The 27,078-nt window shown below is 41.4% G+C and overlaps 1 protein-coding gene across 6 annotated transcripts in view; it reads left to right on the top strand.

Annotated features, from left to right (window-relative positions):
- Positions 1 to 27,078, top strand: part of mcf2la (mcf.2 cell line derived transforming sequence-like a) — a 59,901-nt gene that overhangs the window by 17,620 nt on the left and 15,203 nt on the right. For 5 of the 6 annotated variants that reach the window (XM_086047387.1, XM_086047377.1, XM_086047351.1 and 2 more), the window contains exons 2-15: positions 8,910 to 8,993; positions 9,488 to 9,602; positions 10,934 to 11,024; positions 18,027 to 18,140; positions 18,266 to 18,382; positions 18,496 to 18,645; positions 19,094 to 19,218; positions 19,296 to 19,410; positions 19,493 to 19,612; positions 23,789 to 23,980; positions 24,057 to 24,248; positions 26,588 to 26,741; positions 26,824 to 26,876; positions 26,953 to 27,032. In XM_086047387.1, the coding sequence (XP_085903513.1) occupies positions 8,910 to 8,993; positions 9,488 to 9,602; positions 10,934 to 11,024; positions 18,027 to 18,140; positions 18,266 to 18,382; positions 18,496 to 18,645; positions 19,094 to 19,218; positions 19,296 to 19,410; positions 19,493 to 19,612; positions 23,789 to 23,980; positions 24,057 to 24,248; positions 26,588 to 26,741; positions 26,824 to 26,876; positions 26,953 to 27,032 (1,702 nt within the window). Of the gene's footprint in view, positions 1 to 8,909; positions 8,994 to 9,487; positions 9,603 to 10,060; positions 10,325 to 10,933; positions 11,025 to 18,026; positions 18,141 to 18,265; positions 18,383 to 18,495; positions 18,646 to 19,093; positions 19,219 to 19,295; positions 19,411 to 19,492; positions 19,613 to 23,788; positions 23,981 to 24,056; positions 24,249 to 26,587; positions 26,742 to 26,823; positions 26,877 to 26,952; positions 27,033 to 27,078 lie in introns of those variants that run through there. The other variant, XM_086047397.1, reaches the window with a different exon arrangement.

The following is a 27,078-nucleotide window of genomic DNA, read 5'->3' as shown; positions in this document are numbered from 1 at the left end:
CAGAGTGGTTGGTTTTGGTCAAATTAGAGGCTTCTGGGCTTTGCTGGAATGCTTGTGGTCTGTTTAAAATCTGCCAAGTGGACCTTTTGCTGTGCCACGTCTCCATGTTGCCATTGTTTAATTCAACTTCCATACGTTCCTACTTTTCTTTTCACTTCCTCCTTTGCCTATTCAGTGGCTTCAGTACAAATATAATTTATTACACAGTCAGAAAAGTACACCAAGTACTTTTTATTTGTGTCCCTCAAGGTACAATCTACACTAATGTACACTTTGGATTGATTGCTGAACTTGTGGGAAGTATGCTCCATGCTGACATCAATGGGCTGGGAGATGAGGGATTACAGTTGTTTGCTAAGTATACTATAATTCCACACTGTGCAGGGTTAGGTTGCAAGATTGACACTGTGTGCTTCAAGTGACACAATACAATTTTGTACTCTTAAGTGGTACAAGTGGGTTATGCGTCATGGCAGAGTAAACTGAAAAATAACTCAAGGAAGCAGATATTTTAAGATCAGAATCAGGTTTTTGCCAAATGTGGATACAAATCCGATGCGTATCGGATATCTTCCAGTGTGACTGCAGTGTAAACGTGCTTATACACCGAGGTCATAATGTTTCTTTCAGACTAAAAATAATTATTTAACAAATAAACACCATGTGATGCATCATAGTATTGTAAATGATGGAGGTATTTTCTAGCATAATGTAGAGCAGGGGTGTCAAACTCATTACAGAGGTCGTTCAGGGAGCACATACTGCCTAATTAGATCTCAAAAAGGCCGGACTAGTAAAAAGTAGGCTTTACGCGATGAAAAAAAACACAACTTAAACCCCCCAAATTGTTTGAAAAAACATGGATAAACATTAAATCCTTCTCTCCTTCTCTGACCTAATCGAAAAAAATGCATGAACATCGCCAGTCATTCAAGTGGCAGGGGGTTTTGCTAAAACTATTTGGTTGAACAGCTGTAAACAAGTACAGACACTTATTTACCAGCTATGCCAAATAGCCTACACATGCTCCTTTTTGGCTTGTATCAGATGCAGGGTTATTGTAGTTTTTGAATTTTCATTATGTACAATACAATACAATACAATTTTATTTTATTTGTATCGCATTTCACAACAGCTAGAGCTGTAACAAAGTACTTTACATACAAAGAACAAAATTGCCATAATACAACAACTGGAATCAATAAATTAACATAAAACACTATATACAATAGACACCGGATAAGAGCCAAAATTTCAGTTCTCAGGTCAGATCAAAAGCCAAAGAATAGAAATGTGTCTTCAACCAGGTTTTAAAATTTGACAGAGAGGGGTCTTGCCTAACATCCAATGGGAGGTCATTCCAAAGTGAAGGACCAGCAGCCGAAAAGGCGCGATCCCCTCTGAGGCTCCGCTTGGTTCTCGGCACCTCGAGCAACGCCTGGTCCGCAGACCTGAGGCTGCGGGAAGGCGCATACGAGTGGAGGAGCTCGGAGAGGTACGCCGAGGCCAGGCCATTTTATGATTTATCGATAACTACGAGAATTCTTAAATGTAACCCTAAAATGCATTGGAATCCAATGAAGGGAGGCCAGAATCTGTGTAATGTGCTCCATCTTCCGAGCTCCAGATAGTAGGCGGGCAGCAGCATTTTGGACCAACTGGAGACATTTGAGAAAGGACTGGCTGACTCCAAAATAAAGTGCATTGCAGTCATCTAGCCGAGATGTAATGAAGGCATGGATGACTGTTTCTAAGTGCTGATGGGAAAGGAGGGGCTTTACCTTAGCCAGCTGCCTAAGGTGAAAGAAGCTGGACTTTACAACAGCACTGATTTGCTGGTCCAATTTAAGATCACTGTCCATTTTAAAACCCAAGTTCAAGACTGTTGGCTTTAGATATGAAGCCAAGGGGCCCAGGTCAACAAGGTGGGATGTAGAATAGCCACTGGCACCGAACACCATAACTTCATTGAAATTTAAGAAATTCAGTCTTTGATGTCCTCTAGGCAGTCTTATGGAGAATGTGTCTTTTTTTGTCGTTTTTATTTAATTTGGACTTTGGTTTTTTAAATCTAATTAGTTTTAATTAGCGTTGAGGGAAGCTTTGTTATTTTTTGCTAATTTTGTTTTTTTTTTCAAAAATGCTTAGTTTTTTTTGTTTAGTTTTCATTTAAAAAATGTGTCAGTTTAAAAAAAATAATTCAATAAGAAAAAAAAAAAAGCAAAAATATTTAAAACAACAAAATAACATCCATCCATAAATAAAATACAGGTGGTGTATGAGTCCACAGACTTTAAATTAATTTGTACAATAAGTGCAGTGCAGTGCATAATTTCACAAGTTAGATTCATCACAAAAGCTAGGATCTCAATCTGTTTTGACTGTTCCTTTGTCCCTTTCTCCCTCCTTTCTTTCTACCATTTCATCCCTCTATCCTCCTTTCTTCTTTCCTTACTTGCTCCCTTCCTTCTTTCCTTTCGCAATACGAGGGACTCCTCAGTGATGGCCAATGTTTCATTAACTCCACAAATCTGTCTAGTTGAGCAATGTTTGTAATGTTAGTATTCTCATCAATTGCAACAGAAAATGCAAGAAATAACTTCACTTTATGTTTTCACTGGCTGTCCAAATCTGCCAATAGTTCCAAAATCCTCTCTGCCACAGTATTCCTTGTCAGACAAATGTTGGTAAAAGCTTTTGTCTTCTTGGAACATACGAGTTCTGATACGGATTTGATGCTGTTGTTATTTCATTCGCAGTCAGGTAGCTAGCTTTACTGCTGCGTCACTAAACTCTCAGCAGTGAGTGAAAACATTTAGCTGTTTCCTCAGACCCACCAGCAATTCATTTATCCTCTCTCTTCTTAGTTGTCAAATCAAGTGTTTGTTATTCATGCATTTCTTGACTTTCCAAATTCATCTTGCATTGGACCCTCTAGTGGGCCGGTTTGGGCCCGCGGGCCGTATGTTTGACACCAATGATGTAGAGCCTTCTAATCAATTGTGAACGGAAAAAAAATTGGCACATGATCAAATTCTTGAAAATGCAAATGTTTATATATGTGACACAACCTCTTAGTCTTTTGCATATTTTCCCCACTTTGTTTAATATCAAGGGATGTTAAACAAATATGAAACAAATGTAAGGGCCGTAATAGAAATACCATAGAAATACAGTAGATAAATTACACATATATTGTGTTTTAAAACCAGAGTTGACGCTAAGATTTTGGTGGCCCTAAACGAGATTTTATATGTGGCTCCAAAGCACTTTCAACACAGCTGTCAAATGATGTAGTGGTACACAGTACAGTGTAGCCCTGTGCCGTGTTCACGACCTACAGTGTATGCACTTGTTGTGGTGCACATTATAGTCTCCCTTCATGATAGCTGAGCATCTGAGCAGGTGGCTGGGCAGGTGGCTGAGCAACCACAAAAGGACTCATAAAAAATATAAATAAATAGAAGGCCAACTACAACACCATTTGGATTGGTGTTGAATGCAGTGGGAGAAGAAAAAAGACAAATTTGGGCGCCGGCTTTTAGAAATGCACTCCGAACAGAGAGCCAGTTGAAAAAGCAAGTGGTCAAGTGGAACAACCGGAGGGAGAGTGCCACAGGGGTAGGAAGAGAGCCAGGGTGGCTTCATCCAAAACCTTTTAGGTAACAGCAAAAACCCATTTGACAAACCACATGGAAGCATGTCGGACATTGTAAAGAAACATGGAAACCTTCATGATCTCATATTCCGTGCAACTGAATGGTTCATGGGGGTGTGCGTGGGCATGTTCATCCGTCGGAAGTCTTGGGAGATTGACCGGCGAGGTTCCAATACACATGTGGCAGTTCTTCTGAACAAAGGGCGAAGAGTATCATTCCAAGGGATGAGTTATAGGGGGTAGGTTAACGAGTTGCCGGCAAATGGCTCGCGAGAACATGCTGAACTCCTTAACAGTTGTGTTCAATGAAAGGGCGAAGAATGACCTTCTGGGGTCCTCCCATGGTGGGAGTTGTAGAAGGAGGCATCACTGAGGTGTATCTGCGTACGAATCCAGTGGCTCCAGCCGAAAAAAATAAAAATAAAAAAAGAATGTGGGGAAACAGTAGTCAATTCAATAAGGAATAAATCTTCGGGATGTTCAGGGCGGCACCTCCGGGCAGGATATCAGCAGAGATACAAGCAAAACAACCAGGATATACAGCTAGTTCATACAACCCACCTCTGGTGATGTGACACACGTATGTAGCTAGTTGCCATGTTGACTGTGTGTGTCTAGAAAGGTAGGTGATTCTTTGTGGCGCACCTAACTTATTGGGGGACATGATCCCTAGGTAATGCATGCACGTAAACAAGTCTACTTTAGGTGGTGTATCCCACCACTACGAAAGTACCAGAAGGCCATTTGCGAGGGAGGGTGCTGTCCGAGTTGACCTGAGAGGGTAGCCTGTATCGAGAGAACACGAGATTCATCAGCAGGCATGCAGTGGTCTGTGCTGTGTCATTGTGAGCGGGTAAGAATTCTACCCAATTGTTGAACGAACGAACAACTGTAAGGAAGTTTTTGTTACCTATTAGAGACCTGACTAGTGCATGTGAAGCCCGTTGAGACTTTTTTGTGATTAAGGGCTATATAAATAAATTTGACTTTACTAGACATTTGGCATCCAATGTAATGTAAAAAATGTTTGATTATCCAAACTGTGAACAGAGAGACTTTTTCGCAGTCTGAATATTTCAATTCGGGGCTGTTGAGTGTTTTGCTGACATACACGATGACTCGTTTTTCTTGGTACACTTCATATAGGCCTGCGCTCAGACAATGGTTGGTGCCTCAAGAAAGAACTCCTTGTCGTTGTCACGGTATGGGAGGCCTGACGGGTCATGGTGCCATTTTGTTCGACGCCCCAGATGGGTGTGTCCTTTTTGAGGAGGTTAGTAAGAGGACGTGCCATGTCAGCAAAGTGCTCGAACTGGCGGGAATAGTTACACACTCCAAGGAAACTGCAAAGTTTCGAAACATCGGTGGGGGGTTTGATGTCAAGAAGGCCTTGAATGCAACTGGATTGTGATTCAATCATGTTTGGGCCAACCAACAGCCCCACCTAGTTGACATTTGTGCAGCATCACTGTCATTTCAAAAGGGACTGATTGTGGCCTGTAGAAGAATAAAACAAATGTCCACCAGGAGAGTCCAAAGAGGAACTCCTCGTTATTATGTTATCAACATACAAAGTAAATGAGGAATTATTGAGGGATATGTTGAATTCAGCAGGTGAGTTGGCATAGCCGAACAGGCTATGTGCTTGTTCGCAAATGGGAACGCCAATTTGTGTTGGTCTTTGGGGTCAAATGGTAGCATTTTGTGAATTTTGTGTCTCAAACCTTTGGAAGTTTTTCTGCGAGTTGTGTCATAAGCCATCACAAAAAAGGAACCTGCTGGTTCAGCTTGCGATAGTCAATAGTTGTTCTCCACTTCCTATTTGATTTCAAGACAGGCCATAGTGTAGCCAATCATGTGCTTTTGCATGGGCAGATTATAACCTTCTTTAGCATGGCATCAATGGTCTCCTGCACTGGTTCCCAGGAGGCTTGCACGTGAAGTCGTTTCTCCTTTATTTTTCTTTGCTCACCATCTTGGGTGGATAGCATTCTACTGTTTGCATTTCATTGCTTAACACACTTTTTGGTTGTTCTACAAATGATGCACTCTTACGTTACTGTCCAAGTTCCTTGTTCAGCAGTGTTCGATTCCTTCGAGCCGGTTTCTTTGACATTTTTGGAGCATGTGGTTTGCCATATTAAACCATCGGGCTCACCTTATAACTCCGTTCCTCCACACTTCTTCAACGAGATTCTCCCGACAATTGGTAAGTCGGTTTTGGCCATTATCAACAGCAGCCTTAGAGGGGATTGTGCCTTTTCAGCTGCTGGTCCTTCCCTTTGGAATGACCTCCCATTGGATGTTAGTCAAGCCCCCTCTCTGTCCACTTTTAAAACCCGGTTGAAGACACATTTCTAACATCTGGCTTTTGATCCGACCTGAAATTTTCGGCTCTTTTCCGGTGTCTATTGTATATAGTGTTTCATGTTAATTCATTGATTCCATTTTGTTGTATTATGGCTATTTTGTTGTTTGTATGTAAAGTGCTTTGTTATAGCTCTAGCTGTTGTGAAATGCGCTATATAAATAAAATTGTATTGTATTGTATTGTATAGAGGGGATCATTTTGGGAGCACTACGTTTGTTTACCTTTGAAATCGTAGTGATATAAGAGATGATCTTATATAAACCGCAATAGAAATATATGTCCTATTAAATACCACTAACCTGCAAGCCACTTATGTATTTTTATTCATGAGCAAGATAGCTAGTGAGTACATGCTAGTTAGCGGACGAGTCCTATGTTTGCCAAAAGCTAGTGTCTTGAGGCAAAAACTGATCGCTGCCATTCAAAGATGCGAATATAGTATTAGCAAATTGTTTGCTGCTGAAGTGTGACGGAAAACCCAGTTGAATAAGCATTATGACGTCCCCTTCATTCATCTGTTTTTTACTGTCTCTGTTAGTCACAGTAGCGAGAGGTGCGTTACCAGCCAAATTCACGTTGACAACACCCGGAAAAGTTAACAAACGTGAAACTTCATCACCACATTATTATGTTCAATAATGCGCGGATAAAGTGGTAACGACAACTTAATTAATCGTAGAATAACAAGCGCTCACTGTAGTGACTGCAGATGGTGGTTCAGTGTTAAATGGAAAGCAACAAGACTTGAAGACAAGTCAGACTGTTTACAAAAACTAAGGAAATTTGTCGCCCCTAAGGCAAGGACAGCGTCTTGAACAAGCGTGCCTTGCAGTCTGACACCTTCAGTGACCCAGGGGATATACCTCACATCTTGTCATGGTGGGTAAAATGACACAGATTGGTGTCATAACTTTGCAGGCGTGTCAGCGTGAGCGTTTGTTATTCTACGATTAATTAAGTTGTCGTTACCACTTTGAGGGCAACACTGGGCTTGGATAGGGTCATGCGACCATGTTGGCAAAGCCTGCCGCACCTGTGCCCAGATTTTGAGGTTTTGGTAGTCAATGAGAGGTTTTAAACGCAACAACACGTCCTGACCAATGAGCAGTGCAATTGATTCAATGGCCGACACGAAGACTGGATGGCCGAATTCCATTAGACCAGGTGTCACCAACTCCGGTCCTCGAGGGCGCCTGCCCTGCAGGTTTTCAATCTCTGTCTGCTGTAACACACCTGTTAAATCTTAAGAGCTTGCTGATGAGCTCATCATTTTAACAGGTGTGTTACAGCAGGGAGGGATTGAAAACCTGCAGGGTAGGTGCCCTCGAGGATCGGAATTGGTGACCCCTGCATTAGACCAATGGACCATAGCCCCAGAATCCATCCATCCATTATCTATACCGCTTATCCTCACAAGGGTCGCAGGTCGTGCTGGAGCCTATCCCAGCTGTCTTCGGGTAGTAGGCGGAGGACACCCTGAATTGGTTGCCAGCCAATCGCAGGGCACACAGAGACAAACATCCGCACTCACAATCACACCCAGGGGCAATTTAGAGAGTCCAATCAACTTACCATGCATGTTTTTGGAATGTGGGAGGAAACCGGAGTACCCGGAGAAAACCCACGCAGGCACGGGGAGAACATGCAAACTCCACACAGGGAGGCCGGAGCCTGGATCGAACCCATGACCTCTGAACTGTGAGGTGGACGTGCTAACCAGTCGACCACCGTGCCGCCCGCCCCAGAATCCTATTTTGTGTTATTTGAGGAGAAAGCACCAATATTGAGTGTATGCAGATATGCAGAATATTGAGCAATATAGACAAAGCGTTCGATCATTAACCCTCGATGCGGCATGGAGTTTTTCAAACAACATACTGGATCGTGCGTTTGCGACACATAAAAATAAAGAATTGTCACACAGCTTCCAGACAATTGCTGTATTTTCAACAAAATGTTCTCCATAACAGTCGAACAATAAATTGCTTTCAACTCTTTGTACTACAAGTTAAATAAATGAACACTTAATACAATACATTACTAACAGAAACAGTTTACACAAATCTGAGCTATTTTAATGTTGCTGTAGGTGAAGTGACTCTAGCCACCAATGAAATGTAATGTATTATTGTAGATATATTGATTGTATATAAGGTGGATCAATAAAAATAACACCGATGTTTCAGAACTTTTGATATTAATTGCACTTTGAGCGTCTATATATTTAGAGAATGTCTGTTTACAGGGCATGCGTTCCCCTAATCTGATCGTTTTTGTGGCAAGATACTTTGGATGACGAATCCGACTCAACGGAGGTCAACGTTGACAAAGCATGCAGGGCCAAAAAATGAAGCTTCATTTGTTTTGGTTGTGTGGCACGGTCTTCGTGTCATTTGGTGTGAATGGCCACTGAGTAGGTGTTTCATCAGATCAAGAAGGAGGATTAAACCGAGTTTGCCATCCCTGTCGTTAATCATTTTCTCAGTCTTCGCAACTCACTACTTATGTAACTCGTTGTGTGTGCGGCTATGCTTACTTACATTTCAGTGTCAACAGCAAATTGGCTTCCAGTGGAATTTGACTCCACCTCAGCAGTTGTCTCATGCGTTCTCATGAAAAAGAACAGTTAAAAAAAAAGTGCCTCTCGGTTTAGAGATTTCGCTGGTTTGATGAAAACAGCTGCAGTGATCTAATAATAAGAGTAACGGCAATGCCGTTGCCATAATTGAAGAAGAATTTCTCTGTTACGCATTAGTGAAAAACGTTTCTCAATTAATAAAGCTTTTTATTTATAATGTATAATACATCTAATGACGGACATGTTGAAGTCATGAAGTAGTAAGATGGTAAAAAAACAAGTGTATTATTGTCTCTTCCCAGATGACATTTTGCAGACAGAAGATCTTCCTCTGTGTGCAGCACAAATTGGCACTGAACTCCAGAAGCAGTTTGCCACCCTGCCAGGTTGGTTTGTTTTCTTGCTCTTCTATGCTGTACATTGTCTCATACAGACAAGTCTTCCTTTTGCACGATGTTTCAAACTTGCACTCAAGACATGCTACAGAACCACACAATGAGGCTGTGCATTGTGTTGCCATGACGATAACGGCTGCTTCGTGACGCCAAGTGAATAATTCATCACTGTGATTATCTACTTTGCAACTTGAGCCACCAGCAAAAGAAGAATGCATCTTTGTGTTTGTGTCTGCCCATTTTTTGATTTTTGCAATTTTGCTTTTGTACACACTGGTGATACTGTACATATAAGTGAGAACATTGTCACAGTTAAGTCTAGTTATATTCTGCAATCATGCACAGTGAAGAGCTCGGGGCTTTTCTTGTTCATTTGCTCTCCCCTTCTCAATTGCTAAATGCTCAACTTCCTGTCCAGCAAACATCAGCATTATACTGTGGTTCATCGTGAATGCAACCTTTGCTGATTTCACTTCTGCCTACAGGGGGCCGCGGGCCTGATGGCAGCCCCATCGTCCTCTTCCCAGAATTCCCAACTTTCAGCGAACTGGAAGAGGATGAGATAAAAAATGTGCTTAACTACCTCACTACAGTGCCCAGGTCAGTTTCAGGTATTGTCGGTAATACCGTATGACAACAACAGATACAGACAACAGAAAACCACAGTGCTGCCTGAACAATGACATCACTGATGGTTTAAAAATAGATACGAGAGCTAGCAGAAGAAATGACTTGGAAGATAAAACACATATATATATATATATATATATATATATATATACACACACACACACACACACACATTCTGTACATATGCATGTGTGCCATGGCAGCCTTTCTGTGTGTCTGTGTTTTTCTTGCGGCTATCGCTTCTCATATACTGCACCCCTCTCTGAGTCCCCTCCCTTTTTCCCACTTGCTCTGTGCACCCGACTGCCAATCTGTCTGTTCTCTAGAGCACTGATTGGCTGTGGGGGAACAGTAAGATGCAGAGCTTGTCTCTAATTGGCTGAGTATGAGGTACTGGTGGTGGAGGAGGAGTTGGAGGAGGGGGCATGCTGTTTAAGGATGAGGACAGTCCCCTCTCTTCATCTGCAGGCTGCAAACAGATGATCAGCGATGCAGGACAAAATGGAATAATGGGAAATGATGGAATATATACGAGTCATTGGAATACTGAAGATATATGGGATTTTTTTGGTTTGTTTATTTAGGACTGGAATTACCGTAGATGGATTATTGTATTTCATCTAGCTGGTTTGAATTTTTATCATTGTTGGGATGGATTGAAGATTTGCTGCTGCTGTTGCTGCATTCGCTAGGTAGCATTTCGCTAACATGGAAGCCTGTATGTGCTCATTTAAAATTGTTAGGCACCCTACAAGACAAAAAACCCAATAATATACAGATTTTATGTTAACATTGTGTGTTTTGTTTTTCCTCGTTTGTGCATGGGGTCTTGGAGCAGAAATGCCAATGTCTAGCCAGACCTTTACTGAAAAGATTGGCTTTACATTCACGCACGCATATATGCCCGCACGCACACACACGCACACTGACACCTGCATTATCATGATGAGATTTCTGGAAATGACATTGTGCCTGGATCGGCTGGTGAAATTGTTGCATACACAAAAAGGCAGAGCCAAGGTTGCCATGGTGATTTGTGGGATCTCAATTACTGCAAAATTGCTAATTGCAACCACATTGCTGGCATCAAGTTATTAAAACCTCTGCTCTTTAAGCATTTGACTCTCAACACAAACAAACACACACACACACACACATATGCACACAAGCCCAAATAAAGACAAAATAAAATGACAAGATGAAATATTTATAATCTGCTGTACTTAACAGAACTCTCAGGGAAATTTTATTTTAAAGATGAATAAATAAACAAATAAACAGCATGTTCTTCTCTCTTGCAGCATTGCCGCATCAGGAGTAGGATTCATTCTAGTCATCGACCGGCGACTGGACCGATGGGCCGCCGTAAGGTCTACCCTGCTTCGCATCGCAGTAAGATACCGTATGCAAGCATGTGCATGTGGTGTGTGTGCGTGTGAAGTCATAGGGCAGGCCGAAACATGCTGGTTTACCTGTCAGTCTGTGCATGTGTTTTAGCTGAGAAAGAGTCCACAGTCATCACTCTTCTCACTTGTCTCTTGTATCTGCATGCATTCCTTTAACCTACTAGCCTACTTCATCTGCAGGTGTCTAATATTCAGTGGGCACTTGAATAGAGAATCAAAAGGGAAATGCATCCGTTAACTACCAATAAGTAGCATTTGGGGGATGCACCTTTTGCATAGCACATGCAAAGTGCATCTGTTGTCAATATGTTTATCCTGTGCAACACAGCTGAGCTCGTTAGGTGTATGCATATGTATGCTAATATATGCCAATTGGTCACCAAGCTCATCAGGCCCTCTTGTTCTCCCTTACAGCACACCCTCTGCACACAAGAGGATTATCACTGGTACATTAATGTATTGAATGATAAACATTTTTTTGGTAAGATTTTGTCACCTGAAGGTGTACTGGCATGTGTGAGTGTGTCTCAGCTGCCTGCTTTGCCAACTAGCACATAACAGCACCACCTGTTCCCGGGTAAAGGTCTCTTGCAGTCCCATGAGAACCTCCCCTCCTCAAGGTCAGTGAAGGTCACGTGCCTCTATCCTGCTGGAGGTAAAAAAATGACGAGAGGCCAGTGTTGACACGTAGACATGGGCAACGGCATGAAAACGCAAATGGCCTTGCCCAGACACATTGCTTCTGTCACAATCTGCCAATTTGTAGTTCAAATGAATGATGATGATGAACATCTAGGGAAATGCTTGCCATTAAAGCCCAAGTCTTGAGAGTGGACATTGTCCCTGCAATCTGTTTAGGCAGTGGTGGTTAATGCATGAGGAGTCACTTAGGCATGCGGGAGATTGCTGCAGGGTGAAGCTCAGTCATAGTTAGCAGGTGTACACAGGCTAGGCTGTTACAACTACGATGAGTCTGGAGACTATTCACAGCGCTTCACTTTGTCCACATTTTGCTATGTAGACTGACTTATTCCAAAATGTAACAAGGATTTTCTCTCAACATTTTACACACAACACCCCGCAGTGACACTATACTTTATTGATGCAACCTTGATGTACCCTCACCTACAGTATAACGCTCTATCATTTTGGATTGGGAGTGTCGGAGCATAGCCATTTTCAGTCTCTTCAGATTCGAATCTGGGCTGTGGCTCGGCCACTCAAGGATATTAACAGTCATCCTTTGATATCTTAACCATGTGCTTAGGGTCGTTGTCCTGTTGAAAGATGAACCGTCACCTGCGTGTTAAGGTCACGAGCGCTCTGTAGCTTTTTTTTCATCCTGGGTTTCTCTGTACAAGGCTGTATTGTCTCCCAGTTCTTGCTGCTGAAAAACATCCCTACAGCATGATGATGCCACCACCATCCTTCACGATAGGGATGGTATTGGCCAGATGATGAACGGTGCCTGGTTTCCACCAAACATGATGTCTGACATTAACGCCATAGTGTAAAATCTTTGTCTCATCAGACCAGAACATTTTGTTTCATTTGTAAGAGTCATTCAGGTTCCTTTGGGCAAACACCAGGTAGGCTCCCATGTACCTGTTGCTCAGGAGTGCATTCTGTACGGCCACAATATCACACAGGCCTGATTGGTAGATTGGTTCATCCTCTTGGATGATGGAATGCTGGAGATCTGACAGAGTGACCATCATGTATGTAGCCAAGGACTACGGCCCTTCTTCCCCAATCATGTAGTTTGGATGGGCAGTCCTGGGGCTCATCTCATTCCTCTAATTGTAGCTTCCTAAATCCGCGCTCATCTGTTTACAAGCTAGTACCTCCCACCTGAAATTCCATCAAGGAGCGAGGAGATTGACAAAGGAGTAAAGTGAGAGAAGGACAAAATGTTTTGGGGTAATGAGATGTTGTCATTTGATGGAGACATCTGTTCGTCACATAATTTTTGCGTGTCACAAATGCACCATCTGCCTGTCAGAAGTTTTACTATCACCACAAATGTCCACTCTATTATTTGTTTCAAGTGTGATTAAACTCATGTCAAATATCCAAACAGTTATGCTTCACAACTTTGCAGATGCAAAGATGAGCATGATTGGTCTGTCCCAAGCGCGCCTCCCCCGGCCCATCCACTCCCAGTGCGTGCAGTGCATATTTGGAATGCAGTATTGCTTATGCATTACATCAAATGCAAAGTACTTTCCCAAAACATCTAAACGTATTTTAATTTTCTTTATGTGGCAAAATGCATTTGAGAAAATGTCAGCCTAATTATTACTGCAAACCTTAGAAATAGATAGTTGGTTCATTGTAGTAACCATGAGCCAGTTTAATCAAGTCTTTTTGGTATCAAGTACTGCCCCAAATAAAAAAGGCCCTCAGCAAAATATGTATATTCAAACTAAAATAATCAAGAATTGACACAAGCTTGGATTATAAACAAAGTTTCCTCTAATTTTCCAAGGCCTGCCCATTCACACAAACAGTTAATTTAGGATGATATGGCCCTTTAAAGCAGAAGTCAACCCAGACATATTTTTTTCAAGAATATGTTCCCAGCAGGCCCACTAGTTGAAACACGGCATTCTGATTAATTTTGCGTTTGTGTAATATAAGTTAAGCAGAAAAATGCACTCATTTTTAGCCGTCTCTTGGGGCGACCATTTTGTCTTCTGTCAACTGAAAATGACTTCTGATCACAACGACCAATCACGGCTGCCCTGTTTTCTGAATCTGAGCCGTGACTTGTCGTTGTGAGCAGTTGTGATGTCATTTTCAGTCGATAGAAGACAAAATGGCCGCCCCCAGAGATGGCTAAAAACGAGTGGATTAACACTTATTCCACAAACGCAACCCTGGTTCAACTAGTGGGCTTGCATAGAAAATATTCTTGACAAAAAAATGTTTGTGTTGACTACCTCTTTAAGCATTCCTTGGACCACAGTGAGCAACATAAGACATGCACACGGTGGCCAAATCACTATCAGACCTGTCCAAAACCTGAGATCATAACAAGTTACATGATGTAGGTATGTTTATGTAAATTGTAAATTATGTAAATTAAAAAATAAATCAAACCACCTATAATATCACAATAAAACATTATTGAATAGAGATTTGTGACCTGAATAAAATCAAACGCTTTTTGGACACGCACACTTCTTCAACCTAAATTTTATGTGCTTCAGGATGAAGTGGTGTTGTGACAATTACAACAGTACTCAGAAATATTTGTTGTCACTTAAAAGTGGCATTTCATCCTAGACAAATGACAAGACGAATGAAAAACAATGTAGTAGTTCTATGTGCATTCATTCAACTCAAAAGTTATGCTTCAGCATTAACGTGCACTGATAAACATGAGCACTGATGTCAAGCTTAGCAGTGACGTAAAGTAAAGTAAAAATCTCACTGAGCGGCAAAGGTTTGCAGTTTGTGCTAATGTAGCTAATATTGTTTTCTTTTCTGTTTTTGTCAGGGTTCGTTTAGTATTTTAAACAGTTGCAAAGACGTTCACCAGACATTCCCAAACAGTTTTAATGGTTGCAAACAGTTTTTCTTGTCGCCATCAAATTTTGAACATGTTCAAAATTTCTTTGCGACAAGAAAAACAGTTTGACACCAGTAAAATTGTTGGCCAATGTCTTTGTGAACATTTGCGGCCTTGAACGAACCCTGACGAAAAAACAACATTCGCTAGGTGCGTGCACACTTGAAATTCGCCACTCAATGAGTTACAGCCTTAAACATTCATGCTTGGAGAGGTAACTACAGCAGCTAAAGAGCACAAGGAGCAGCATAATGTAGGGTTACCCACCTACTGTATCTACCTACCGGTTCTTCTCCATGTACTCACTAGCTGCTGTAGCTAACCCTTCTAGCATGAATGCTTACTTCAGTGTTCAGCTTGACATCTGTGTTTATAGGAGGAAATGGCAGCAAGAGTACTTCCTGCTCGCTCTCGTTCATGCCGTCGTCATGTTTTGCTGTCCTTTTTTTGGGGGAAAAAAATATGAATGCCCTTGCTAAATTAGCAATGGAGTGGCTCGTCATTTCTGTCTGAACCATGTCCAAAGAATGACTCTGTGACCCGCCCCCTCTATCTGGTAGCGGTTGCCTTCATTCGCTGGTTAGATTGGTTGAATTGAATGACGACAGATCAAGATAGGAAGGAGAATAGAGGGTTGGCCTCTCCAAACCGCTTCTAATCCAGGGCGGACACGGCTGACTCTCAGGGCAGGTACATAACCCCCTATGCCCACCCATGACGCCGCGTGTAGGCAAAACGTGGACCGCTCATTTCAGGAAGTCCAAACATGGGCGTAAATTATGAGGCCCTTAAATGAGTCTCTTTCACGCGTTTCAGAGGTCAGATGACTAAAAAGGTTAATGTTTTATCAAATGTAAATTTAATGTCTCCCATTATTTATGAGTGGACAATGTGGCACCATATTTATACAAATTGTATTGAGATTTAATTATAATTAAAATGACCTATGTTCTAAAATAAAAGTAACAGAGAGGGCTGGTTTTATTCGTGTCACAAATCTCTCTTTAATAATGACTTCTTTTTCGATATATAGGTGGATTGATTTTTTTTTTTTGTAACACACCTGCATCATGTAACTTGTTTGATCTCAGGTTTTAGACAGGGCTGATAATGGTTTGGCCGCCATGTGCCTGTCTGGTGTTGCTCACCGTGGATCAAAGAATGCTCAGGGAGTTTGTGGAAACGTTCAGATCAATGGAAAATTAGAGGGAACATTTTTTGCAAGTAGAGTCACCAGTGCAGGTATGTTTAGTTTACCTTTATTTATGTATGTATTTATTTATCATTTACCTGAGCTTAAGCGTTTAAATAATTTTGATTATGGGTGGATTCTTCAGACCTGGACTGTGAGATATTTTCGCCCTTTTAGGGACACATTCGTATGTACTGCAAAGTGTTATTAATGTAAATGTTAAATAAAACTTTTAAAGATTTTTATAATATCTTATGTTTCTCTTATTCCGTGACAAGTTTTTTTTTTCTTTTTTGAATAATAATGAAATGAGAATTGTTAACTATAATGTGTGTTCAGTGTTTTAAAAATATTCAAGAATATTAATAATGGTAAATTTTAACATTTACTGGCCACACATGCGTGATTAGATGAAAAATGCATTGTCTTAAATTGTAGGGGCAAAATGCCACCATTTAGGGGCAGTCTGGAGCTCTGCAACTGATACTTACCAGAATAGTACTGTACTTGCTAATATGCAATATTTGCATGTGTAAAAAAGTATGTTCTTTAGAAGGTTCTTGGGCCCCTCCACCCCAGATGGTGGCTTGGAACATTGGTCTTCAGCACTGTTGGTCCTGGTAAAATGAACAATTAACATTCAAGGGAGAATAAGAGTTGTAGTCCATTGCCAGATTTCCAAACAAACAATTGAATAGATAAAGGTGGAAGTGTGTGTGTCCCATGTATTTTTGATATGGCAGCTCAGAAATTGCTGCTACATTATAGCCCCCCCTTTGTCACAAAAGATAGGGACTGGACGGGGGGATGGTTGGCTTGTCTAGGTCTTGTGGATTAGTACATGGCTAGCCTGCTCCCAGGAGAGCGAAAAGCACATTGTTTGGAAAACGGGACTGATTCTCCTCTCCCAGAGAATATAAATCAGCCTGGCCTGTAGATAATGTTTTTCTAATTCTTATAATTTATTTATAAGCGCCTTTGAAGTGGTAATCTGATTGTGTGTCTTGTGAATGTCCACGTCATTTGATTGTGAAAGTGTGTATCCAGGGATGTACTGTATGTGTCTGCATTAACATATTGTGGGACACAAGTTGCATTGTCATGTTAATGTAACAAGGCCACTCAGAATTGATTACTTTTAATTAATTCCACTTGCTGATACAGAACTGTGAATTTTATGCAGTGTTATTGTAACACTCAGCTGATCTTCGCCATATGACAAACCAACATTTTGTTGTTGTTGGTGGTGGTGGTGGTGTGTCACTCTCTCCATCATCCCTCACACTGTCACTCCATGTAGCCTGTACTTTTCCCCAAAGAAATTGGTTTCCATGGCGACTTTATGCATTTCATGACTAGGATGAATGTGTTTGTGCATGTCATCTTTTTGACTCCATTGCAGCCACGTGTGCTCCTATTGTAGCTCATGAGGATCGTTGTTTTCTGTAATGTGTGGTAGGGGTGAGCGATATGGGGAAAAAAAAAAAATCTCTATCTTTCAAAAAACTCTATCAGTAATTTGATGATATTCTACAGAAAAATATTTTAAATCTGCACTTGCTTCACAGACCAATTGTGGACAGACAGCGTTTGTGAACATCTCTTTTAAATTGCTAAATACAGCTTCTGCAAGACATAATGACATACTACAACAATACAACAATATTTAACAATAAAAAACAAAAAATTATGTATAGACTTACATGATTTTTGGGAATGTTTGTCATTTACATGTCTCTGCTGTTATTCCATAAAGATGTGACATTTTGAGCTGCAGTAAGTACTGGTGTACCACCGCCAAACTACCAGAGCAATCAGAATGAGAAAAAGGTGTTAACTACAGCAATCAGAATGAGGAAAAAATGTATTTGATATGTGACGTGTGACGAAGTGTCACCCAGCGAGGGGTAAAGCGAAGGTCGTCACGATAACACCCATTTTCATACATTGACCACCGTATTCAGAATAAAGTTGAATAACAAAACTGCAATTTACAGAAAAGATGTTGTATGAAAGGCCCTTGCTAACAGAATAAATGAAACACACATTTTTCATGTCCACCGATTCCATCCATTTGATTGCTATTAAACACACAAAACTGATGCTAAGGTTGGATCACCTTAATATTTTTGTGTTGAACTAACAAAAGATTTTTTTTTTAAGATTAAGTTATTCTAAATAACTTTTTATTGTGAGCCCTACTAATACTAATGCTCCTCCAGGGCTCCTTCCCAGCAACTGTAAACTTGGTTCTGGTGTTGCGTCCCACTACTTTGCTGCAGCGGGCACTGTCAGACTTCCTCTTCAAGTTCAACAGGGATGAGTTCAAAATGAAGGTGGGGCTTTCCTCCCTGTAATTGTCATTCCCGTGACTTCCTGTATAGTCATTGAGTCAGTTTCTCTGTTCTGCTCTACTCACATGCCACCTGCGATTGTTCCAATCCGTTATGCGTCCTTGCAGGTGGTCATGCTGAGTTCGGTGACCGAGCTCCATGCCTATATCGACCCAGGACAACTGACCAAGGAATTGGGAGGAGCCCAAGGATACTGCCACGAAAGCTGGATTTCACACCGCACTGTATGCATGCACACGCACACCCACTCATCAGGGTTGCATCTTTTTGAAACATATCATACCCTTTTCACAGGCACCCATATATCTGTATCTGTGTTTCTGCATTTCCAATGCAGGCAATTGAAGCATTTGCTCTGATGGTGAAGACGACGGCTCACACTCTGCAGTCCTTTGGCACCGAGCTTGCAGAAACAGAAATGCCCAATGATGCCGAGGCCACCACCAGCCTGCTGCACTCGCATTCTCTAAAAAAAGACAAAATGAAGGTTTGTTTCGCGTTCTCTGTCATCGGGAGGGAAGCCTTTCTCCCACTTATGGTTAGGACCCATTCTGGGTTGTGGATCATTGGCTCGCTAATTGTCTGAGTAATGCTCAAATATTTCAGTGATCATCAAGTAGGTACATGTTTTGGGGGCTTTTTGATTCATTTTCCGTGTTGTAGGATGTGGCTATATTTTAAAGAACTAAAAAATAACTGAAAAACACCAAAAGGCTAATGAGCCAAGATTAAACCCGACAGCTGGTTCTATAATCCAGAAACAAAACGCTAGTATGCCCAAAAATACAACTATGGTGACTCAAACAAAAATAAATTACCAGCATAAACTTGGATCTGTATCTTGCTGGTCAGAGTTTTCCCAAAAAGTACATTTGTTATACGCTATTAAAGGTGCTTTTCCTCAAGGAAATGTCTTAACAATCTTTATTTTGCAGGAGGACCTACAGGTGTCGCAATCTCAAGGTGCACGTCTATTGGAGTGCATCAACGAGCCTTTTCAGACTGACACGGAGTATCATATGACCCATGATGAGCTGGAAAACTTAGCCACTGTACAGCGGTAAGACCAACATGACAGCGTGTGCATGTTAGACTTGTTCTTTTTCTTGTCTGCCACGTTTCTCATCCCACCCTCAGACTCTTGGGTCAACTGGACGAGACCGAGACAGCATTTGACGATTTCTGGGAACGTCACCGCTCCAAGCTGGAACAGTGTTTGCAACTTCGACATTTTGAGCAGCACTTCCGTGAAGTGAGTTGGGAAAATTCAAGCCCATGCTAGGCAAGAAAATGTTCTCTAAAACCATACTTTGTTGTTGTGACGTCGCTCACAGGTGCGCCCCCAACTTGATGCGACGTCGGAACGTTTATGCGGTTTCTCGGAAGTTAGCCTAAATCCCGCCCATGCCGAGCACGTCCTCCATGAGCTCAGCAGTCATGAGGAAAAGGCCTGTGTAAGAACACACACACACACACACACACACACACACACACACACTGCTGAAACCCGACTCGAACATGGTCCAGAAATCCACTTTTACAACGTGTAATTAAATTACTGTAGATATGTAGTAGAAGCCATAGTCAGATCTAGCTTTTACAGTGGTATTTCTACTTACGAAATTAATTGGTTCTGGAAGAAATTTCTGAAATAGAAAATTTTGTAAGTAGACATGCATTTTCCATGTAAATGCCCTAATCCGTTCCAAGCCCCCCAATATTCAGACATAAATGCAGAGCTGGGCACTTGATCATTTTTTGCCCGTCCGGCCGCAACCCTCCACCCTTGACTTGGGTACCCTTCCGGCCCCGACCACCCGGCCATATTCATAAACATTGTCGGCCCCCGCCCCATTCCGCCCTCCGACCAAAAAAAAGCATTCATGATTGACGTCGCCGTGGGAGAAATGCTCTAACGGCAGAGGCTTTTTAGGGATCATTAGCTGGCTAATTTACAATTTGAACCCGCTGTGGACACGCTTCAAATGCGCCAGTAGTACTTAGCCAACTGCGTGTGCTTACTTGCATTGCGAGCCCCGGGGTTGGATTTGTCATATTGTATATTTGGGTCCAACAGACAGCCAGAAGTTGTAGTCAAGTTACTTATTTATTTTCCACACTTCCCCTCCTTCCCGGCCTTCAAAATAAAAACATACCAGCAAACCACTATACACAGCTGATTTGCTATGGCGTATTTCTGGAAAAAGGGAAGACGCCAGAGAAGTGCATGAACTCCACCTTAATGTGGCTGCGTCATCCTTGAGTCAGTGCTGCGCGCAGCTTGAATATACTCCCCCCCAAAAATTAAAATAATAATATATATACTCGTGGACACAAGTTGTTTTGAAACAAGTCGGGGGCGTCGCTTCAAAAAGACAGCGACCACAATGGATAACGTGCCTGCTACAACCATAAAGGGACCGAGATGACTAGACGATGCATTTAATTTTATTGCGAAAACGATCTGGACGGTGGCGGCTAAGGGGGAACGTAGGTGAGTAAATTCTTTCCACACACAACGCTGCTAAACTAGTTGCTTTGCAGCAGCAACGAGCTGCGTGGGGCACCCTCTACGTGTGGGAAACTGTATGTCATCGCAAAATGTGATATAATGGACCGATCAGAGCAGCAACAAATCCTTATGTGTGCGTGGCATATGTTGCAGTCCTGTCACCAACAGCAAAATGCGTCAATCATGCGAATCAATGTGGGAGTTGTTTGTGTAAGAAGAGACGTGAAGACAGCAACGTGTGTTCAAGCCTGTTTGTATTTCCTTATTTTCACATCACGTAATCCACGCCTCCCACCTGCAACTGGGGCATACCATTACAAGAGGGGGCGGGGGGTCCTGGAGGGCAATACCACAATCCCTATAACATCAGCTGTCACTCGCGCCGACGCGGGAGTAAAGAAGAAGTAAAGAATAAAGAAGTCTAAAAAGAAGCCTTTCACTGAGTAGGCTGAGATTAAATTTTGCCGCCTCGCGAGCATGTCACACGCATGAGGGCTAAAATTGACTTCCGGCCATGCTCAGTCCAGCCATTTTTTAAAAATTTGTCAGCCGCCAACGCCCCTAAAATGGGCATCCGGCCGGACTGCCCAGCTCTGCATAAATGTTTTATAAAGCATAAAAATGCATCAAAACATCTAACAAATACATGTTACAATTAGATTATTGCACAATAAATGAGAGTTGTTTTTAATGTAAAAAAACAATGAATAGAGTAAAGAATAAAAATGATGGTCGTTTACCTTTTAATTGCTGTCCTCATCGCTTTTTTCTTCTTTGGTTCATGTTCTCTCTCAGAAGTGGTTTTTGCCTGGCGTTTTGTAAAGAACTGATTCGGTCATATTCTTTGGCGAGATCAACCAAACACATCCGTTTTTCATACTTTTCTATTATCTCTTGCTTTGTTCGTATGGATAAAAAAAAACGATTTTCTCCTTTTTTTCTTTTCCTCGTTTCTAAATCGGAATGCCTCATGGCCCGAGGGGCGACTGACGAGGACGCTGCGTAGACATATCTGTCACATAGATATCCATCTACCTGTCTATCTACACACATACAGACGTACGGTAGAGGTCCCTCTTAGCCAATGGGATGCCATGAAGATGCTACGTAATAGCCAATGGCAGAGCAGCTATGAGTATGTTGTGTTCAGGAAACTCCGGAGCTGCGAGTAGCAGCCCATACTGTATTTTTACCTTTCGTATCCTGAAAAAAAGCAGCCCATACTGTATTTTTACCTTTCGTGTCCTGAAATTTCTTTCGTGACAAGAGGCAATATTTTCCCGTTTCGTAACTTGAAAATTTCTTATGACGAGACGTTCGTAAGTAGAGGTACCGCTGTAGTTTCAAGGTTACTGTTCAGTTTGACTACCTAGTTACCAGACATGGGCATTACGTCCCATGGACGGAACGGTACGGGCTTCCCGAAATGTGTCCATTTTGTGGACGGATGGACGGATGGAGGACAAGAAGTCTATTAAAAAGGATGGACTAAGCAAGGACGGACGTGGGTTTTCGTACGTTCTTCTATTCGTCCCTAACTGGGTCAAGTACTGACTTAACGTGTTGTGTTGGATTCTTTTAAAAAGCATGACCACTGTTCTCTTCCGTGATGACACGGAACCGCCATGACTAGGCCTGCACAACACTGTAGAGTGCTCTTTTTCATGTGTGTTCCCTCCCTGCACTTTAGTTCTAACAGACATAGTCTCCCCTCTAGTGGACACTGATGAGGAAAAATGTGGCTAGCAATTTTGTTTTGTTAACTGTTAACATTGAGTATAAACCAGAGCTGAGCGTTTTAGAAAAAAATCACGGTCCGTTTATCGCCTTCTGCCTACAGGACCCTTCCGCCGGATTTTTATCCGCCATTTTGTCCGGCCGAAAAAAATAGTACCCACCTATTGGCCGGTTAGCGTTTTTGACTACAAACTGCGACCAACTACCGCTAAATTTTGATCAGTCTATCCGTCTAATAGACAGGAAAAGAGCTTTACAAAGCCGACATACACTTATTTTGTTTTCAAACTTAAAACACCCAAAAGTTTATACGTTTAAAATGGCTTACTTTTGACAGGATCCCCTCTTTTCACAGTTTAAGCTGCTCGACTATGTTGAGTTCTCCTGCGTTCGACTCCTCCATCTCCATTTTTCTTCTTCTTCTCGTGATCTTTAATTGAACAAATAAAAATGTGGGACAACTGCGAGCTTGTCGACAGCTTTTCTTTACTCCTGCTTGAATGCCAACAGCACATCTATAATGCCTCACGTCAGCTCCGTCACCAAAGATTGTCAGTTACCAACAAGATAATTCAGTGTCTGCAGTGTTACTTCGTTTACACTGCAATGTGCATGCATAGGCACACATAGCCAAATCATTTTTTAAAAAAACACACAAACACGCTATGAAAGCTATGACCCGGAAGTGGAAGACGTTCGTTCTCCTCGTAAAATAACATTGCATTATTTTGCCATAATTATTTTCATCGCGAAATTAAAAAAAAAACACCCAAAAGTACTGCGCTATTACAAAATCTGCAATATTCTCGTGATGTCCACTGGCTTTCTCCAGTCCGCATCATTATCATCATCATCTTCATCACATCACAACGGTGTTTGTGATGTCCCGTAGGAAGTTTCATTGGGGTAGGTGTTTGCTTTGGCAGCTAAATGCTATCTTGGTTAAACAGTTGGAAACAATTCAATCCACACACGAGTGGGGTGACTGACAGGAGGCGTGTAAGGACGGAACCACTTTAAAAGGACGAGGGTTGGAAGATGATCATTTTTATGACGATGACGGATGGGTGGCCAGGTCGCGGACGGCCCGGCAAAATAGGTTAAAGTGCCCATCTAGGCTACTTACAACAAATGCATTAAACGTTGAGGGGTTTAGATCCTATCCTTGTTGACTTTTGGCGGGATACGGGTAGAATACGCTGGACTGGTCACCAGTCAATTGCAGGTTGCATATAGCCCAAACTGTTCATGTTGACATTCCCACCTATGGACAATTTTGAGTCGTCAATAATGTCATAAACATGTTTATGAAATGTGAGAGTAAGCTGGAGTGGCCGGAGCAAACCCAGAAAATGCAAACGCTAATCTGATGCTCCAACAGGACGTTCTGGACTACGCCCTGTCACTTGCCAGCGAAGGCGACAGACTGATCGAGAGCGCTCACTATGCGGAGGACTCCATTCGGCCGAAGTGCTGCGAGCTGAGGGCAGTGTGTGAGGAGATCACTTCTACTCTGAGGGACAAAAAGAGCTTTCTTCTAACAGCGATGGAGCTCCACCATGCACTGGAGAAGGTACTCTCTCTTCAAGGCAAACACGCTGTATTTCTCTGAGAATATATGGAAGTGCTTCACGGATTTGTTTCATCAGGCCTCCCGTTGGTGCGAAGAGGGGATTTATCTGCTAGCGAGTCAGCCAGTGGACCGATGTCAGTCTCAAGATGGAGCTGAGGCTGCTCTCCAGGAATTGGAACGATACCTGGAAACCGCTCCGCTTCATACCCTCATCGACTGCAGCGCCATCTGCTGCCAATATGAGGCGGTGCTCACTACTCAGCTCAGGGTCAGTCACTTAAAAACTTGGTATTCTTCTCATAAAGTGGTGACACTAAAAAAAAAAAAAAAAAAAAAAAAAAGAGAAAAAAATAAAAGTAAAACCTAATGAATAATGAACTTGGACATTCATTAATTGATTAACTCATTCCATCCCAATGGAAAAGTCTGATACTGAATTAGTTGATGATTGATTGATTGATTGACTGAACATATAACACATTACAAGATCAAAATTGGAAAAAGGAAAGAAATAGTATCAGTAGATGTCATATTTCAACGTGGTTTACATGTTCAAAGTGAGTAGGAAGAAGTACAAAAACGTATCTAGTCCTACCCCTTGGTTTCTTTATATTTCTCTTACCAATGGATTACACTTGTAGGTTATTTTTATACAAAAAGGATCCCAAAGTAGAACTAAAAACAAACTTAGCCTCTTAGCACAAGTACTGCATAAGCGTGGCCTGTGAACTCTTTCAAATATACACGCTATTTACCGGTATACACAAACAAACAAACAAAAATCATTTATATACATGTACTGATAGTCTTATAAATGAACTACACTCATATAACAGATTCACATATAGTAATTAAACGTGTGTATCTATATTATTCATATTTGTATATGAATCATGTATTTTTGTAACACTAGATATTTTTAACCTCCTTTTGAACACAGCGTTTCACACTTTGTCAATTCATTTTCATAAGTATTTCAAAAATTAACACCTTTAACAGAGACACACATTTGCTTTATGTTAGGTCTTATCGTTAATTTTTGAAAGTCACTTGTGGCCCTTAAATTATAACAGCAACCATCTCTGATTTTGAACAGCATCTGAATAACGTGACAATGTTGGTTATTGTATGCTTTGTACATGTTTTGTGCTGTTTTAGATTCAACTAAGTCATAGAATTTTAGAGTGTTTAATTGAATAAAAAATTGAGTGGTTGGTTCTAAATAATTTGAACAGTTGATAATTCGTATAGGTCTTTTTTTGTAGTATACAGATAGACTGAGTACTGTATTTGTTTTAGATGTATTACCTCATGTCTCCACACAATAAAGCAGGTGTGGCAAAAATAATGAACAGGACCATGTGTATAATGATTCCTTTTTTAGGAGATCCTTGGTTTTAGAAAGAATACCTATAGTTTTGGACATTTAGCATTTTCTTTGTGAGATTTCCAGCATAGTTTTGCATTAATTACAACACCAAATAATCTTATTTCATTTACCCTTTCTATTTCCATAGAGTCGACGATAATTTTTATTTGGTGTTCAGTTTGTGTGGTGCTTTGTTTTATTGAAGTTCAAAGATAATTTATTTGCATCAAACCTTGTTTTCAAACTTAAAACAAGCAAAACCTTTCTTTAGTATATTTCATTATTTTTCCATAGTTGTTGCTTCGAGATTTTCTTCGGAACAATATAAAGTAAACTTTTTGAAAAACTATACAGACACAGCAGATATCAGTGACATATAGTATAAATAATTATAGTTATGTTTAACTTGTTCGATTTTACATTGTTTAACGCAGTGTTTCTCCTGGCTCAAATTGAGGCAGAGGTGGTAGCATCCTGACCGTGCGGCATGACGTGCATGTATTCTGTAAATTCAACTGACTTTTACAGGGAACATACTTTAAGTTAAGAGTTCCATTAAGAATGACTATTATCACGTTAAAGCATTCATTTATTAAAACTACAGCCACAATTTTTAAAGTCTTACCGAAAAGAGCCACATTATACATATGGGCGCATGTAACTGCCCCATTCCGTCCCCGCACTTCCTAGCTCTCTTGCATATTTTGCCAAACTCCCCTTCTTTATATGGCTTTTTGCTTATGCAGTGTTCAAACTTCCAAGCAAGTTGAAACAAATGCTTCATAAATTTTGGGAACAACTGTCTCTACTTTTCTGCCTGGCCTATCAAAGAGAGCAACCTGTGCTTGCGAAGCTTAGTACCCTTTGAAAAATTCCTGGTTGATGTTTGCATGGAGGGAACTGAAGTAGTGCTGAAGATGTGAAGCAATATCAATCGCTCTGGTTGCAGGCGAGCACAAAATTAGCTGGAGGCGGCCGCCTCGCAATTTGGAACGCAGGAAAAACTGCAAATAGTAATTTCTATCACCCAGGTAGCTTTTTATCCATTTATATGCTAAACCTTTTGTACAATATCTCTCAAATTTTTCCATTAATATATATTATTATCTATAGTGTAAAAGCTTTTTTAAGCCTATGAAAATCCCAACAGTAACATTTTGTCTATAAATCTGAATTTAAAGAAAAACTCAACTCTATCCTGATTTGCTTGGCACATTTTGATGTATGTCCTCCATCAGGACCAGGTAGAGAGAGTTTTCCAGAAGCAAAGCTCTGTCCAGGAGATGTTTGAGAAGAGACGCGTCAGCCTGAAAAAACTTGCCACCAAACAGACACGACCAGTTCAACCAGTGGCTCCAAGACCGGAAGTCAAGTCTCCACTGACATCTCCCAGTATGTTTTTCAGCAAGTTGTGAACAAAGACATTGATCAGCTTTGTTAAAATCGTGAACCTCAAAACCTTTCCGTGTGTCAGATCTACAGAGAAAAGAGAGGAGATACTCGGCAGATAATGCCCTCTGCAGAAAGGTGAAGGCTGTTGTCCTATCAAGATTGAATGTGACATGAAACTTTTGAAACCCTCTAAGAAAGTGTATTTGTCCAGGTTGAGTCTCCTGTACCCAACGGTGGCACCAGACATGCCTCCCTCTCTGAGGAAGACGAAAACCTGGCTGTGCTGCGACGGTGAGGGCCCTCAGCTTCTTCGGGCAGTCGTTCATTCAGGATGACC

Source organism: Filicampus tigris, chromosome 1, assembly GCF_054856515.1.
Source record: "Filicampus tigris isolate MCC_2025a chromosome 1, RoL_Ftig_1.0, whole genome shotgun sequence".
Taxonomy (NCBI): Eukaryota; Metazoa; Chordata; class Actinopteri; order Syngnathiformes; family Syngnathidae; genus Filicampus; species Filicampus tigris.
The sequence above is the reverse complement of the archived record's forward strand: the minus strand, read 5'-3'. Positions and strand labels throughout refer to the sequence as shown.